The sequence below is a fragment of the Heteronotia binoei genome, chromosome 17 (assembly GCF_032191835.1).
Source record: "Heteronotia binoei isolate CCM8104 ecotype False Entrance Well chromosome 17, APGP_CSIRO_Hbin_v1, whole genome shotgun sequence".
Lineage (NCBI taxonomy): Eukaryota > Metazoa > Chordata > Lepidosauria > Squamata > Gekkonidae > Heteronotia > Heteronotia binoei.
In genome coordinates, this window is record NC_083239.1 from 50,427,335 (window position 1) to 50,441,604 (window position 14,270).

Sequence of the window (14,270 nt, forward strand, 5' to 3'; positions counted from 1 at the left end):
CAGTATTCGGTTAGTCCAGTATATTGAGACCAGTTGGACTCTGGGTTGGATCCATTTGGCTAGTTTAAACGCTGGCCTGCAGAGAAAGGGAATTATTAGAATGGACTGGCAGGATCCAGTTACCTCTTTGGCATGCAGGCAGCCATTACAGACTGAGGTTTTCTCTTCTGTGGTGCGTTTAGCATAACGTGGCATCTCAAGCTTAGTATCCAGTTTTCGTGGTGAGTAGCAATTCTCTGTAAGAGGCTTCGCAAGGGGGAAGGTTCAGGAGGATTTCTTCCAACTTTTATCTGTGTGCTTGGAAGGATCCAAGAGGAGGATCAAACCACACTCTCCCAAATGCTGCCTGCCTTGGTTTGCTGTGCCAGCAAATAAGATAGCAAACTCAAGAGGACAAGCTAGCAAGTCCCTGTTTCTTGCTTCCATCTTTGTTGTTGGCGTCAATAGCCTCCCTGACTTCACCCGGCCTCTCTATCCGACCTTCCCCTGTAATGGAAAAAGCCCCAATAACCAAGCAGCCCACCAAAGCCTTCCAGAAGTGACCAGCATGTGTTTAAAACTGTGTTAGAAAACCAAAGTTTCCCAGCTGGAAGCCCAGAAGAAAAAGCAGGTGTTGGGAGAATTCAGTGGCCTCCAAGACCCATGTTAGTTTAATGATGCCCTGAACTTTGGCATTCGGGATCACTGACTTAACTTCTGTTGACGTCCAGTTCTGCTTGCCTAGAATGTGTGACTTATCCTCACATATGTAACGTTTCCCAGAATGACTCTCTCCCTACAGGAGGACTTCCGAGCCGGTGGCCCCTTCGTAGTATGTTGCCTCCTGGAGTCCTTAATGCTTATTGTTCGCTTTTCAGACATTGTGAACACAGCCCGTCCTGACGAAAAGGCCATTATGACCTATGTCTCCAGTTTCTACCATGCCTTCTCTGGCGCACAGAAGGTACCAGAAGCAACCGAGCCTACACCATAACAGCTTGTTCTTTCCGGTGTTCCTCACGCTCATGATGTCTCTTGCAGGGGGCAGCAGCTGCTAGGAAATGGGACACCCAAAGCTCAGCTAGATCAGGGTGTGGCTAAAGAGCATATCCAATCCCCATTCCCACACACCAGTCCCTCTGAGTCAAATTATTTCGAGGGCTCCAAGTGATGCTTAAAAGTGTGTCTGGTGCGCCTCTGTATTTCACGCAGGGTGACCGGTGTGCCTCTGTATTTCAGGTAGAATAATTATCCAGTTATCGTCCTTCCTTTTTTTGGAGAATCGATTAACAGATTAAACTCAACACCTATCAAATTCAGTGAACAATTTACACAGCTGCCCAACCCACCCCCGGCCTGTTTTATTTGCAGCGCTGAAGGAAGTTTGGGAGACTGATTTTGAACAAGGGGGAAGCTACAGCTCTTGAACATATTTCCCGTACCTTTCCTATTGTAGTGACACACTGAAACTGAAGCCACTTTGTTCTCAGCCCTACCAACAAATCTTGTGAAAGTTGATTAATGTCAACCCCTTAAAACATAGCGCATTAAAGTTGGGGCAGATCTTTGAGAAAAAGCTTGAGATATTTGCCTGGGCTAACAAGGGTTTTGGAGCTCCCATTCCAGCTGAGCTTTGGCTCCCCGTCCAAAGTGAAATATATATATAGATGTTGCTGCCTTCCTCCTCTGCTGCATGCCAGAGCAGGGTCTGGAAGTATCTTGCGTTTGCGCTTTTGACTTGGCCTCCTTTCTCCTCTCTCTCCCCCTCTTGTCCTTCCTGCACAGATATTGTAGGCACGCTGAGGCCTGATGAGAAAGCCATCATGACCTACGTCTCCTGCTTCTATCACGCTTTCTCTGGGGCTCAGAAGGTGAGCTTTGGCTGGGTCGGAGGGGATGCTGCTTTGCGGATGCGTTGTGAAGGTGTCTGACTAACCGAAGCTGCCACTAACATGTTTCCTACGCTGTTCTGTGGGTGTAGTTTACTCTGGGGCCATTTTTCCTGAGCTAAGACAAAAAAAATATAAGCCAGAGGTTACAAAACTGCGAGTTAGCTCACGGTAATTCAGCTTAGAGGGAACCCTGACTGGGGCACTCATAAATGTCGGAACCCTTCATTACTGGCCGCATCTCTCTGGAACGACACATAGACCTCTTCCGTTTTAAGAAATAAGAAACAAAAAAAAATATGCTGCGCTCTTCGGTAGCAGCATGGTTAAAATGTCAGACTTGGAGCTGAGAGACCCAAGTTTGAACCCTGCCATGGAAGCTCGCTGGACTGACCTTGGGCCTGTTATGTACTCTCAGCCCAATCTCCCTCACAGAGTTGTTGTGAGGGAAAAAATGGAGAAGAGGAGAACAATGGAAGCTGCTTGGGGTCCCTCTTGAGGAAAAATACGGAATATAAATAAAAGTGAAAAATAAATAGCCTGCTCAAAAGTTGAAGTGACTTCCAGAAAAAACAAATTAAACACTCAGCATCATCTACATCATGAGTTGGGGGGAAATTCTCCGGCCTTAGCTGAGGGTTGAGGGGGGGGGATTTCTCTGGGTGGATGGGTTTCACACTTCGTACGAAAGCCAACACCTTTGCTGTCCTCTCAGTGGTCGATCCATGTGGTGTTAGGGGTTGCAGAAGGAACTGGAGAGGATCAAGTTCGAATCCCCACCTGGTTTTGGAGGCCTTAGGCTGGTCGTGCCTTCTCAGCTTTCCTTCTTGGGGTGGTTGTGAGGCTTAATGGAGGAGAGGAGAGTCACGTGCCCCATCTTGAGTTACTTAGAGGAAAGGACAGGGCTATAAAAATGGGCTGGATCACTCCAGGAGCAAAATCTGCCTTTGCAATCCACTTTCAGTGGACTCTTGATTAAACACTGAGGCGTTTGCCAAATCCATTGAGAAGTGTTGCTGCACTCTTTCACGTTCTCCTCAAGTTCCCCAAATATATTTATTTATTTGCTTCTTTTAATACTCCTCCTTTCTCCCCAGCGAGGATTCAAGGTGGCTTTCCTGTCTTGGTGCAGAACTTCTTCGTTTGTTTGTGTGTTTGTTTCCTTTGTATTCTGCCTTTTGCCCAGTGAGACCCCAAAGCATTTTACGTTCTTCTCTCTCCTGCATTTTATCATCACAACAACCCTGTGAGGTAGGTTAGGCCAGTGTGCGTGACCAGCCCAGGGTCACCCGACGAGCTTCCGCAGCCGAATGGGGATTTGAACTTGAGTCTCCCAGATATTAGTCTGGTACCACTTCCTAGTCCCAGGCAGGGCCCATCCTGTGTTTCCAAACATATCCAGAATGAGTCGAAAGGACTGTCAGAAAGAGGTGCTGGGTTGAACTCCTTTTTTAACAACTGGGACGATGAGAAATGGGTTCTGGGGCTTGGTTCTGACAGGTGAGGGAGCTGAATGGAAGGCCCACCACCTAGAATGTTCACCACCTAGAATTGAGCGGGTTGTAGAATCATGTTGTTTTTGCTTGGCCCGTTATGAGTTGCACCCAGAGGACTTCTTAACTGTTTTCCCTTTCGGGTCCAAAGCATCCCTGTTGACTTCTCCCTATAAGTGTGGGTTGGGGAATCTCAGCCAGGGCCTGTGCAGATCCCCCTGCCCCCAGTTTACCCAGCGCACCTGGCCCCGTTTTATCGTGCTGATCCCTGAGAGCTCTTCATCTGTCCCTCTACCATGTACCTGTATGCCTCCTTCCACTGCCCCCCTTCCGTTCCGTCTCAGCCAGGTTCCTTGTCTTTCAGCATCCTGCTTAATTCATTCAAGATCGTTTCCCCCATTCAAACTGCTGCTTGACTTCTCTGGCCAGCATCCTCTCCGCTGGCATGCTGGGTGGTGTGAGGCCCCCCTGCCCCCCCTTTCTCTCGCACCCCCTTCTGCTCCTGTTTTTCCTATCCCTGTAAATGTTAGAACTGTTTTCTGGGGGGGGGGGGTTGGGGGGGGGCATTGTAACAGGGGAAGATCACCTGTTGCCTTAGTACCTGGATTTTTTGTGTGTGTGCCATGTGGAGGATTACACCCCTTATCTTCTCAGCTAATCTGGAATTGCTCCAGGCTCTCAGTTGTAGGAGGAGCCCTGTGGCGCAGAGTGTTAAAGCTGCAGTTCTGCAGTCCTAAGCTCTGCTCATGACCTGAGTTCAAACCCCGGCGGAAGCTGGGTTTTCAGGTAGCCGGCTCGAGGTTGACTCAGCCTTCCATCCTTCAGAGGTAGGTCAAACAAGGACCCAACTTGCTGGGGGGAAGTGTAGATGACTGGGGAAGGCAATGGCAAACCACCCCGTAAAAAGTCTGCCGTGTAAACGTCGTGAAAGCAACATCACCCGAGAGTCGGAAACGACTGGTGCTTGCACAGGGGACCTTTCTTTTCCTTTCCTCAGTTGTAGAGAACTTCATTTGCAATTACTGTCAACCAGTGTTCCCTCTAAGCTGTATGAGCAAAATTATGAGCAAAAATTGTACTTTGTGAACTGCTGGTGTTAAAGTTGTTAGTTACTGGCATTAAAGTTATGAGCTTCCGCATAAATTAGTGTGCTCTGGGGCCATCCTTCCTGGGCTAAGGCAAAAATGTGTGATCTGGAGGCTAAAAATGTGAGCTAGCTCACGCTAACTCAGCTTAGAGGGAACACTGCTGTCAACCAAAAGAGCTACATTTACCTCCATCTCTGGCCTGCAACATAGGGAGCTTACCTGTCCCTTTGGCAGTGAGTGGCTGTTTCAAGGTGGAAACCACCTGCCATCTGGAAAGACCCCCTAGGCAAGGGCCTTGCCTGCTTCTCTGAAATCTAGGGCAGATGCCGCGCTGAGGAACAGAAGAACCAGAAGTGACACTTCAAAGAGTGAGACGTGGCTCTTGAGCCACTGCTTTAGACATTGAGAGGAGTAAAAATGCGTGAAATCACCTTGCATGTGAAGTGTCGTCTGGGGGAGGGTGGGTAGGACGCTACAGGAGGTTAAGAAGGAAATGAGCCTGGAGTTCTGCGGAGAAAGAATTGAGGGCTGGGCAGATTTCCCCAGTTCCATCTCCCAAAAACCCAGGGGAAATTGCATTCATGCCCAACTGCAGCCCAGGTTTGTAAGGCTCTCCGTCAGTGCCTAGAAGGGAGACGTGGCACTGCGTCAGTGTGCTGATCCCTCCACCCAAGGGTTGCCAGGTCTGACTCAGGAAACACCTGGGGGCTTTTGGGGTGGAGCCAGGAGACTTTGGGGGTGGAGCCAGGAGCAAGGGTGCGACAAGCACAACTGAACTCCGAAGGGAGTTCTGGCCATCACATGTAAAGCGATCACATTCCTTTTAAATGCCTTCCCTTCATTGGAAATAATGAAGGATAGAGGCACCTTCTTTTGGGGCTCATAGAATTGGACCCCCTGGTCCAATCTTTTTGAAACCTGGGGGGTGTTTTGAGGAGAGGCGCCAGTTGCTATGCATAAAATTTTGTGCATCTACCTAAAAAACAAGCCTCGCCCCCAGCCCCTGATACCTGCCGATCGATTCTTCATTATACCCTATGGGAACCGATCTCCATAGGGTATGATGGAGTGCCCAGCAGACATTCCCCCACCCACCCAGAAGTGGGGAGAGGAGCTCCAAACCGGGGGATCCCCTGCCCCCTACTGGGGTTTGGCAACCCTACTCCACTCCTTGGTGTGATCACCAGGATCAGGCCTCTGATCTCGCAGTTGAGGCTCCGTTCCCAAATCCTGCAAAAACACCAGACGTGGTCTTATTGCTCTTTTAACAAACCCGCATTCTGCTGCTAGTTTCAGGCAAAGTCTCTCCACTACGTCAGACTGTACAGTGAAGCGGGAAACCTTTTACAAAGAGAATGCCTTCCTTTAAAAAAATTAATGGCCGGCGGTCTGGCTGCTGACGGGCCCTGGAATCTGGCTTCGGCTGCTAGGCCCAGAAGGCAAAAGAGCCTCGTTTGTGCAAAGGGGAGAGAGGAACAGGGTGTTTTGTGTGTGTGTTTGTGTGTGTGTGTTTCTCTTTGGGCGGCGCTGAATGGGATAGCTCTGCCACCAAGCTGCCGCAGTATGTTTCCCATTAAAGCCCAGCGTTAATTTATTGGCTCCTAACGTGTAAATTCTTTATGGGCAGGAAATAGTGCTGCTGGTGTCGGCCTGGGCTAGTGATTCCTCTTTCCCTGTTCCAGCTGCAGAGGCTGGTTCCTTTCCTCCCCTAAAGTCTAAACTTGCTTGCATCCACACTGTTCACGAGCAGGCAGCCCCAGAGAGGGGGAGGGAGCACTGAAGGGTGTGTGTGCGCTGGTGTGTGAATTTCTAGCATTGCCAGTCCTTTCCCCCATCATCCTCTTTAATTTCCTTTTGTGTCTGATTTCAGGCCTTGGGAGCTCAGCTGGCTCATCCTCTCTATCAGCTGGGGTTTGTTAGGCACCTCGCTGTGGCTGCCGGCTCTGCAGCTTCCAGCATGTCTCTGTGTGTTTGTGTTCCCGGATTTTGGGCAGAAACTGCATGTGTTGTTTTTTTAACTTGTCTGTGCGAACATGCCCAGTTGGCAGCCTGAGGGCTTAGTCATAGCCGATTCCCGTGTTTTTCATTTGTGTTCACTCACCTGCACTTTACTAATCAGTCACTGGGATGAAATAGACTCCATTTGTGTGTGTGTGTGTGTGTGTGTGTGTGTGTGGGTTTTAAAACAATAAAATATTTTGGACTACCAGTTAATGTCAAGAAAACATTAAGCTGGGTTAAAGTGGTTGTTTCTGGTAGTGGGGCCACAACGGTAGAGGGAGATTGGAGCAGCCTTTGGTTTTTTTCACCTTAATTATGTACTTCAATTTCTGGAGATGTTTTTCTTAAATGAATGGTTAATACCTTAGCTCAGGAATACCCGACCTTTTTGAGCCTGAGGGCACATTTGGAATTCTGACACAGCACTGTGCACACAGGAACAAAATGGCTGCCACAAAATGGCCGCCACAGGAGACAGAACAACCATGAGAAGATTGCCACGGTTGAACTTCAGTGACACAATGTAGGTCTTTGTGTTGGCAGGTGCTGCCAAAGCAGTATTTTAAAAAACTGCGCAGCCAATCAAATGAGTAGTCAGTTAAAAGCCTTACTGGTTGGGTTGCCAGGTCTGATTTGGGAAATATCTAGGGACTTGAGGGTGGAGCCAGGAATAAGGCTGTGACAAGCATGATGGAACTCTAAAGGGAGTTCTGGCCAACACATTTAAAGGGACCACCTTCCCTTCATTGGAAATAATGGGAGATGGGGGCACCTTCTTTTGGGGTGCATAGAATGGGACCCCATGGTCCAATCTTTTTTAAACTTGGGGGAAGGGGTTGAGAAGAAGCACCATATGCTATGCTGAAAATTTGTGCTTCTACCTCAAAAAACAGCCCCCTTCAGAGCTCCTATACCTTAGGACAGGGCTGTCAAACTCATTTTGTTATGAGGGCCAAATCTGACATAAATGAGACCTTGTCGGGCCTTGTGTGTCCCTATTTAAGATTAGGTAGCAGAGATATAAACTTTATAAAGGACACAAACACAAAGATTCAGCCCCCGAGCCACATGTTTGACACCCCTGATCTACAGAATTGAAATTGACTCCTTTCTCCCACCTCTTCCAAATTTGCTCTTCACTGGGCAGTTATAGTTGTCTGTGGGCTCTTCTTACCTGTAAGGATGCTCTTTATCTTTTCATATACACTCATATCTCCCACACTGCCGTAAAGAACACAACAAGAATCACCAAGGTAGTTCGAGATCTCAGTGTGTGCAGCATCTTTTTTTATTTTTTTTTCCTAATAGCAAAAATTTAAAGTTGCATATCCAGTTTCTGTTAGCAGCTCAATTTACCCCGTGACTCTCTTCCTCTTCCCCGTCCTTCTATAGACCCTCTTCACCTTTTCTGTTGATGTTTTGGCTTCCATCTCCTCCCCTTGGACTCTGTTCTCCTGGCAAGGTACTTGAACTCTTCACTTTTTCCCTCCCATGGCTTTCATGTGCTGTTTTTTCTCTCTTCTCCACCCCCCCTCCCCATTTTCTTTGTATTACAGAGGGGCAGAACACAAGGCATCTGCGGTGGGTGTGAAAGCCAGAGAAAGAGACCATATTTTGTTGTTGGAGACCCCACCCACCCCCCAAAAAAATTCCTTTAGTTGAAAACAGGGCTTTTTGTATCAGGAACTCCTTTGCATATTAGGCCACACACCCCTGATGCAGCCTATCCTCCAAGAGCTTACAGGGCTCTTCGTACAGGACCTACTGTGAGGGTGTGTGTGGCCTAATATGCAAAGGAGTTCCTGATACAAAAAAAGCCCTGTTTGAAAGAATGTTAAGTTCTGAGTGACAGGCTTCTGTTTGACATCCCAGAGAAGTGTGGAAAGGGCAAGAGGAAGGGAACCGGGGGGGGGTGCTTTGAAATCGGTAAAGAGCAGCAGATAAGACCCCCTGCCCCCCCCCACACACACACACACCTTCATTGCATGGCAAAGAGAATAACTGAACTAGCGTGAGATGCACCAGATCCAAACCGAATCAGGAAATGATCGAGTCCCTGGGAAGGACGGGGTGTACAGCCAGGAGATCTCGTGTACTCAAAACGGAGGAGATGCAACGAGGGATATATCTGGCTATCCAGACGGATCTGTGGGGGCCAGCTCAGCTGTGCGATGGGGTCAGGGTAGCTAAAATTTTGTGCCTAGAGCCATCAAGGTCCTGCCTCTTCTGCTATTGCCCCAGGACGGGCTGTTAACTTTTGCACTACAGGCAGGTTCAAGCTGCCGCCCCACCCCTCGGGTTGCTGTGCCTTGGGGGAATTGCGGAGGGGGATGAGGCCTGTGCAGTCTCTGGGCATGCCACAAGGACTGATGAAGCCTGCCACCGGCTTGGTTTTTCTAAAAAGCTCTCTCTGCCTGTTGCTACGCTTGGTAGGGTTGTGCCAGGCAGCTTTTCTTCCTATCTTTTTTTTTCCACGCCACGTCTCGGCTTCACGCAGACCTAAACGCTTGGGGTCATACGTTCTCTCTTTTCCTCGTCTTCAGGCCGAGACGGCTGCAAACCGGATTTGCAAAGTGCTGGCTGTCAACCAGGAAAACGAGCACCTGATGGAAGACTATGAGAAGCTGGCTTCAGATGTGAGTGTTTGCATGTGATGGTGGTGGTGAGGGAGGAGGGTTGGCGATGGAAAGGGGGTGGGGCCTGATCTGCAACACCAGGGAGACACACAGTGAGGTCTCAGCCAGAGAACAGAGAACATAAAAAGCTATGTTGGATTAGGCCAATGGCCCATCCAGTCCAACACTGTGTCACACAGTGGCCAAAAAACCCAGGTGCCATCAGAAAGTCCACCAGTGGGGCCAGGACCCTAGAAGCCCTTCCACTTTGCCCCCCAAGCTCCAAGAATGCAGAGCATCACTTGCCCCAGACAGAGTTCCAACAGTAAGAGAAAGGCAACAGTGCCATTGCATGACCTGTCCTTGTAGACTAACCCTAATGCTCTCCGCTGTGACAAAGTTCACACACCATTTGCCCCCTCTTCTCGCCTCCTCCTCAGCAGTGATACGTTGGCACGTTCTACAGCTCTTAGGACCAATGTTCCCTCTAACCTGCAGAGTCTTGTGAGCAAAAATTCTACTTTGTGAGCTACTGGCATTAAAGTGGTGAGCTACTGTATAAAGTATTGTGCTCTGGGGCAATCCTTCCTGAGCTAAGACAAAAATATGTAAGCTGGAGGCGAAAAATCTGTGAGCTAGCTCATGCTAACGCAGCTTAGAGGGAACACTGCTTAGGACAGAGGCAGGAGAATCGTGGCGTGGGACCCACCATCCACCTCTGGGAGCTTTTTGTCCAGCTGCTTCAGAAGTGACATCTACTCGTGGGCCAAGGCTTGGGGGGTGGGGAATTGTTACAGGGACCTGCAGCTCCTGCACAGTGATGGCCGCAGTGGGGCTTTGGATAAGGCTTTTGAGCAAGAGCGTCAAAAAGGGAGGACGGAGGTTTGAACGGATAAGCAAATAGTTTGACGGTGAACTGATATTGGCACACAAGGTTACAGTCTGATAAAACATGTTGAGAACAACCAATTAAAACCTCTCAGAACAGGGTCCCGTAGAGTAGTTAGAGATTGCAGTGATTAAGACCCCTCCAGAGGCGTCCGGAGCACTGCCAGCACGAACCGTGCAGCTCCGTGGTGGAACTGGATCGCTTCGGCCGGTCAGAAGCCCTGCGCAAAGGCATGCACACTGTGTCTTCTCCTCATGTTGTTTGCCCTGTCCCGACCTGACCTGGCGCCCCATCCCCGCAGCTGCTGGAGTGGATTCAGCGCACCATCCCCTGGCTGGAGAACCGCGTCCCCCAGAAGACCATTCAAGAGATGCAGCAGAAGCTGGAGGACTTCCGCGACTACCGGCGGGTCCACAAGCCCCCCAAGGTGCAAGAGAAGTGCCAGCTGGAGATCAACTTCAACACGCTGCAGACCAAGCTACGGCTCAGCAACCGGCCCGCCTTCATGCCCTCCGAGGGGAAAATGGTCTCGGTGAGTTTCCGGCAAGGGTGGGTCAAGGCAGAGCCAGGGTGTGTGTGTGTGTGTGTGTGGAGTTTCTGGGGCAAGATGAGGAACCCGTTGGAGCAGGGGGTCAGTTCAGGAATCGGTTCTGATTGCAGAGAGCAGAACTCAAGAGGCAGACGGGAGAAGTGCAGAAGGTTCACGTGCTGAGCCGAGTCCCGGACGTGCTTTCTGTCCTCATCCTCATCTTCAAATTTATTTTGTTTGTTTAAATTTTTATCCTGCCCTCTCCGCAAGGGGGCTCAGGGTGGCGAACGGCCAGTTCTATAACACAATTTAAAACCATTAAAATACAATTAAAACATTTTGTGGTGCTGTGCAACTTTGAGCCCCGTGGCGCAGAGCGGGAAAGCTGCCAGTACTGCAGTCCGAGCCCTCTGCTCACGACCTGAGTTCGATCCCGGCGGAAGCTGGGTTCAGTTAGCCGGCTCAAGGTTGACTCAGCCTTCCATCCTTCCGAGGTCAGTAAAATGAGTACCCAGCTTGCTGGGGGGAAAGCGTAGATGACTGGGGAAGGCAATGGCAAACCACCCCGTAAAATGTCTGCTGTGGAGACATGAAAGCAACGTCACCCCAGAGTTGGAAATGAGTGGTGCTTGCACAGGGGACTACCTTTACTTTTTACCTTTTTACATGGCGGGATCTTTCTTTTTTGCTGTTAGTTCTGTTATTTGTAGCTCCTCAGCGGTGCGAGGTGGTAGTTCTCTTCCGGTTTAGATGTTGAAGGCCTGTCAGAATAGTTCAGTTTTGCAGGCCCTGTGGAATTGAGAAAGATCCCAAAGGGCCTATTATGGCCTCGGGGAGGGCATTCCACATTTCTGGTGCTGCCACCGACAAGGCCCTGGCCCGTGTGGAACACAGCCTAGCTTCCTTTGATCCGGGGATGGACAGTAGGTTTTGTGTCCCTGAACACAGTGCTCTCTGGGGAACATGCAGAGAAAGGCGGCCCCATAGATAGGCAGGAAGAGGAATAGGTGTTGAGTACTGGTCTGCCTTACAAGGCTGCTGTGACCAACAGATATGCAAAGCGCTGGAAACGTGCTGTCACAAAGGTGTCTTATCGGTAACCTGAATCTCGGAGGAGAGTGGGGTTAGTTTATGGCCAACGTGGTTGAATTTCTGTTGTCCATCAAGAAGACTGCAGCAGTCTTTGCTCTCTAGGGCCATGGGACCGAACTGTGGTGGGATGGCGGGGTAGGGTAGCTGCTGACTTAGAGCCCCCTTCTTTGCATCTCTGCACAAAGCCTGGGGCAGTGGGTGAGCAAACGGAGCTGTAGGCGTCTGTGGGGAGTTGCAGAAGTCCTGTGGGAGACTCTCTGCCGTCTGTGTGTGTGTGTGTGTGTGTGTGTGTGTGTGTGTGTGTGGAGCGGGGGGGGGGGGGAACGGCTTGTAAGAAAAAGCCATTAGGAATCCTCTGCGGTTTCTCTTCTCCCTCCCATGCATGTATAGTGGGGTGCCACCCCTTCTTTGTGGCCACTGAAACCATTTCGAAGAAAAGCCATTAAAACCTTTACCGGAATGTGCTTTCATTTCTTGGGGTTTTTGGTTTTCTGTGCCCCCCCCGCCCCTTTTTAAATTTCAAAGTGATTAGATGTTATTATTCTCCCCATATGAGCCCTCCCAGGCTCTGAAGTCTACCTCAGAACATCTGCTCGCAGTCCCCGGGCCTAAGGATGCCTGACTGGTTTCAACAAGGGCCAGGGCCTTTTCGGTCCGGGCCCCTACTTGGTGGAATGAGCCCCCCTTGGAGATTCGAGCCTTGCGGGACTTGTCAAAGTTCTGCAGGGCTTGCAAGACGGAGCTCTTCCACCAGGCGTCCCTTTGAATGCCATCACTTCCCCCCACCCTTTTATACTCAGAGAGAGCCAGTTTGGTGTAGTGGTTAGGTCCGTGGACTCTCATCTGGGAGAACCAGGTTTGATTCCCCCACTCGCACCTGCTGGAATGGCCTCGGGTCAGCCATAGCTCTGGCAGAGGTTGTCCTTGAAAGGGCAGACTCTCATCTGGGAGAACCGGGTTTGATTCCCCACTCCTCCACTTGCAGCTGCTGGAATGGCCTTGGGTCAGCCATAGCTCTGGCAGAGGCTGTCCTTGAAAGGGCAGACTCTTATCTGGGAGAACTGGGTTTGATTCCCCCACTCCTCCACTTGCAGCTGCTGGAATGGCCTTAGGTCAGCCATAGCTCTGGCAGAGGTTGTCCTTGAAAGGGCAGCTTCTGGGAGAGCTCTCTCAGCCCCACCCACCTCACAGGGTGTCTGTTGTGGGGGAGGAAGATAAAAGAGATTGTAAGCCACTCTGAGTCTCTGATTCAGAGAGAAGGGCGGGGTATAAATCTGCAATTCTTCTTCTCCTCATGGTGCTTATAGAGCTGACAGTCATTGGCCATACGTGGTGTTATATGTTTGCCGCTTATACCTGAAATAGCGTCTGTTCTGAATATGCTGTTCTGACTATTGAAACTGTTTTATGATGTTTTAATTCTGATGTTTGCAACGTCACCCCAGAGTCGGAAACGACCGGTGCTTGCACAAGGGACCTTTCCTTCCTTGTTTTTACTGCTGTGAGCTGCCCTGAGCCCACTTGCAGGATAGGGCGGGGTATAGATTAAAAAAAATTAAATTTTGTAAATGCAACCTTTTAAATGTGCACTCGGCACTTCTAAGCGTCTTAATGCAAGTCCTGTTGAATCAGGCAATGCCTCTCCACAGAGTCCCATTGTCTCCCCCTGTTGGTCAGGCAGGGGTGTGCTTCCTCCGGACACCTGGGAGTTCCATTAAGCTCTTGTGACTGAAACCCTCAGCTGGATCGACAGCCTGTGAATCTGTCTCATTTCAAACCCACTCAGGCCTGCAACTAGCACTACTCCCAGTGGCACTGAGTCCCGCACACTAGCCTACTTGTTTGAGAGCCCTTCCGAGTAAGTTTCACCAGCCCCACCCCCCTCCGGTCTCTTCCCCAGGACATCAACAATGGCTGGTCCCACTTGGAGCAGGCAGAGAAAGGCTATGAAGAATGGCTGCTGAATGAGATCCGGCGGCTGGAGAGGCTGGACCACCTGGCGGAGAAGTTCAGGCAGAAGGCGTCCATCCACGAGTCCTGGACCGAAGGTGAGTGAGCCCTCTTTTCCACCCGGGGAGTCCTGCAAGGGCCCCCATCCCTGGAAAACCGCTGGTCTGTCGCTTGAAGAAGATGATGATGATATTGGATTTATATCCCGCCCTCCACTCCGAAGAGTCTCAGAGCGGCTCACAATCTCCTTTCCCTTCCTCCCCCACAACAGACACCCTGTGAGGTAGGTGAAGATATTGGATTTATATCCCGCCCTCCACTCCAAAGAGTCTCAGAGCAGCTCACAATCTCCTTTCCCTTCCTCCCCCACAACAGACATCCTGTGAGGTAGGTGAAGATATTGGATTTATATCCCGCCCTCCACTCTGAAGAGTCTCAGAGTGCCCTACAATCTCCTTTCCCTTCCTCCCACACAACAGACACCCTTTCAGGTGGGTGGGGCTGAGAGGGCTCTCACAGCAGCTGCAAGTGTGGGAGTGGGGAATCAAACCTGGTTCTCCCAGATAAGAGTCTGCCCTTTCAAGGACAACCTCTGCCAGAGCTATGGCTGACCCAAGGCCATGCTAGCAGGTGCAAGTGGAGAAGTTTTTTTCTGCAGCAGGTTTCGCACAGGTAGCAGCTCAGTTTAAACAAGACATCGTAGTGTGACCACAGAGCTCTCTCCCTCTTCCCCCAAGGCCTTCTC

At 50.3% G+C, this 14,270-nt stretch overlaps 1 protein-coding gene across 6 annotated transcripts in view; it reads left to right on the forward strand.

The window, feature by feature from the left end:
- Positions 1-14,270, forward strand: part of ACTN4 (actinin alpha 4) — a 141,595-nt gene that overhangs the window by 100,139 nt on the left and 27,186 nt on the right. For 3 of the 6 annotated variants that reach the window (XM_060257498.1, XM_060257500.1, XM_060257502.1), the window contains exons 8-11: positions 858-943; positions 8,994-9,086; positions 10,256-10,486; positions 13,476-13,623. In XM_060257498.1, coding sequence (XP_060113481.1) covers positions 858-943; positions 8,994-9,086; positions 10,256-10,486; positions 13,476-13,623 — 558 coding nt within the window. Of the gene's footprint in view, positions 1-857; positions 944-1,764; positions 1,851-8,993; positions 9,087-10,255; positions 10,487-13,475; positions 13,624-14,270 lie in introns of all 6 variants that reach the window. The other 3 variants (XM_060257499.1, XM_060257501.1, XM_060257503.1) reach the window with 1 other exon arrangement.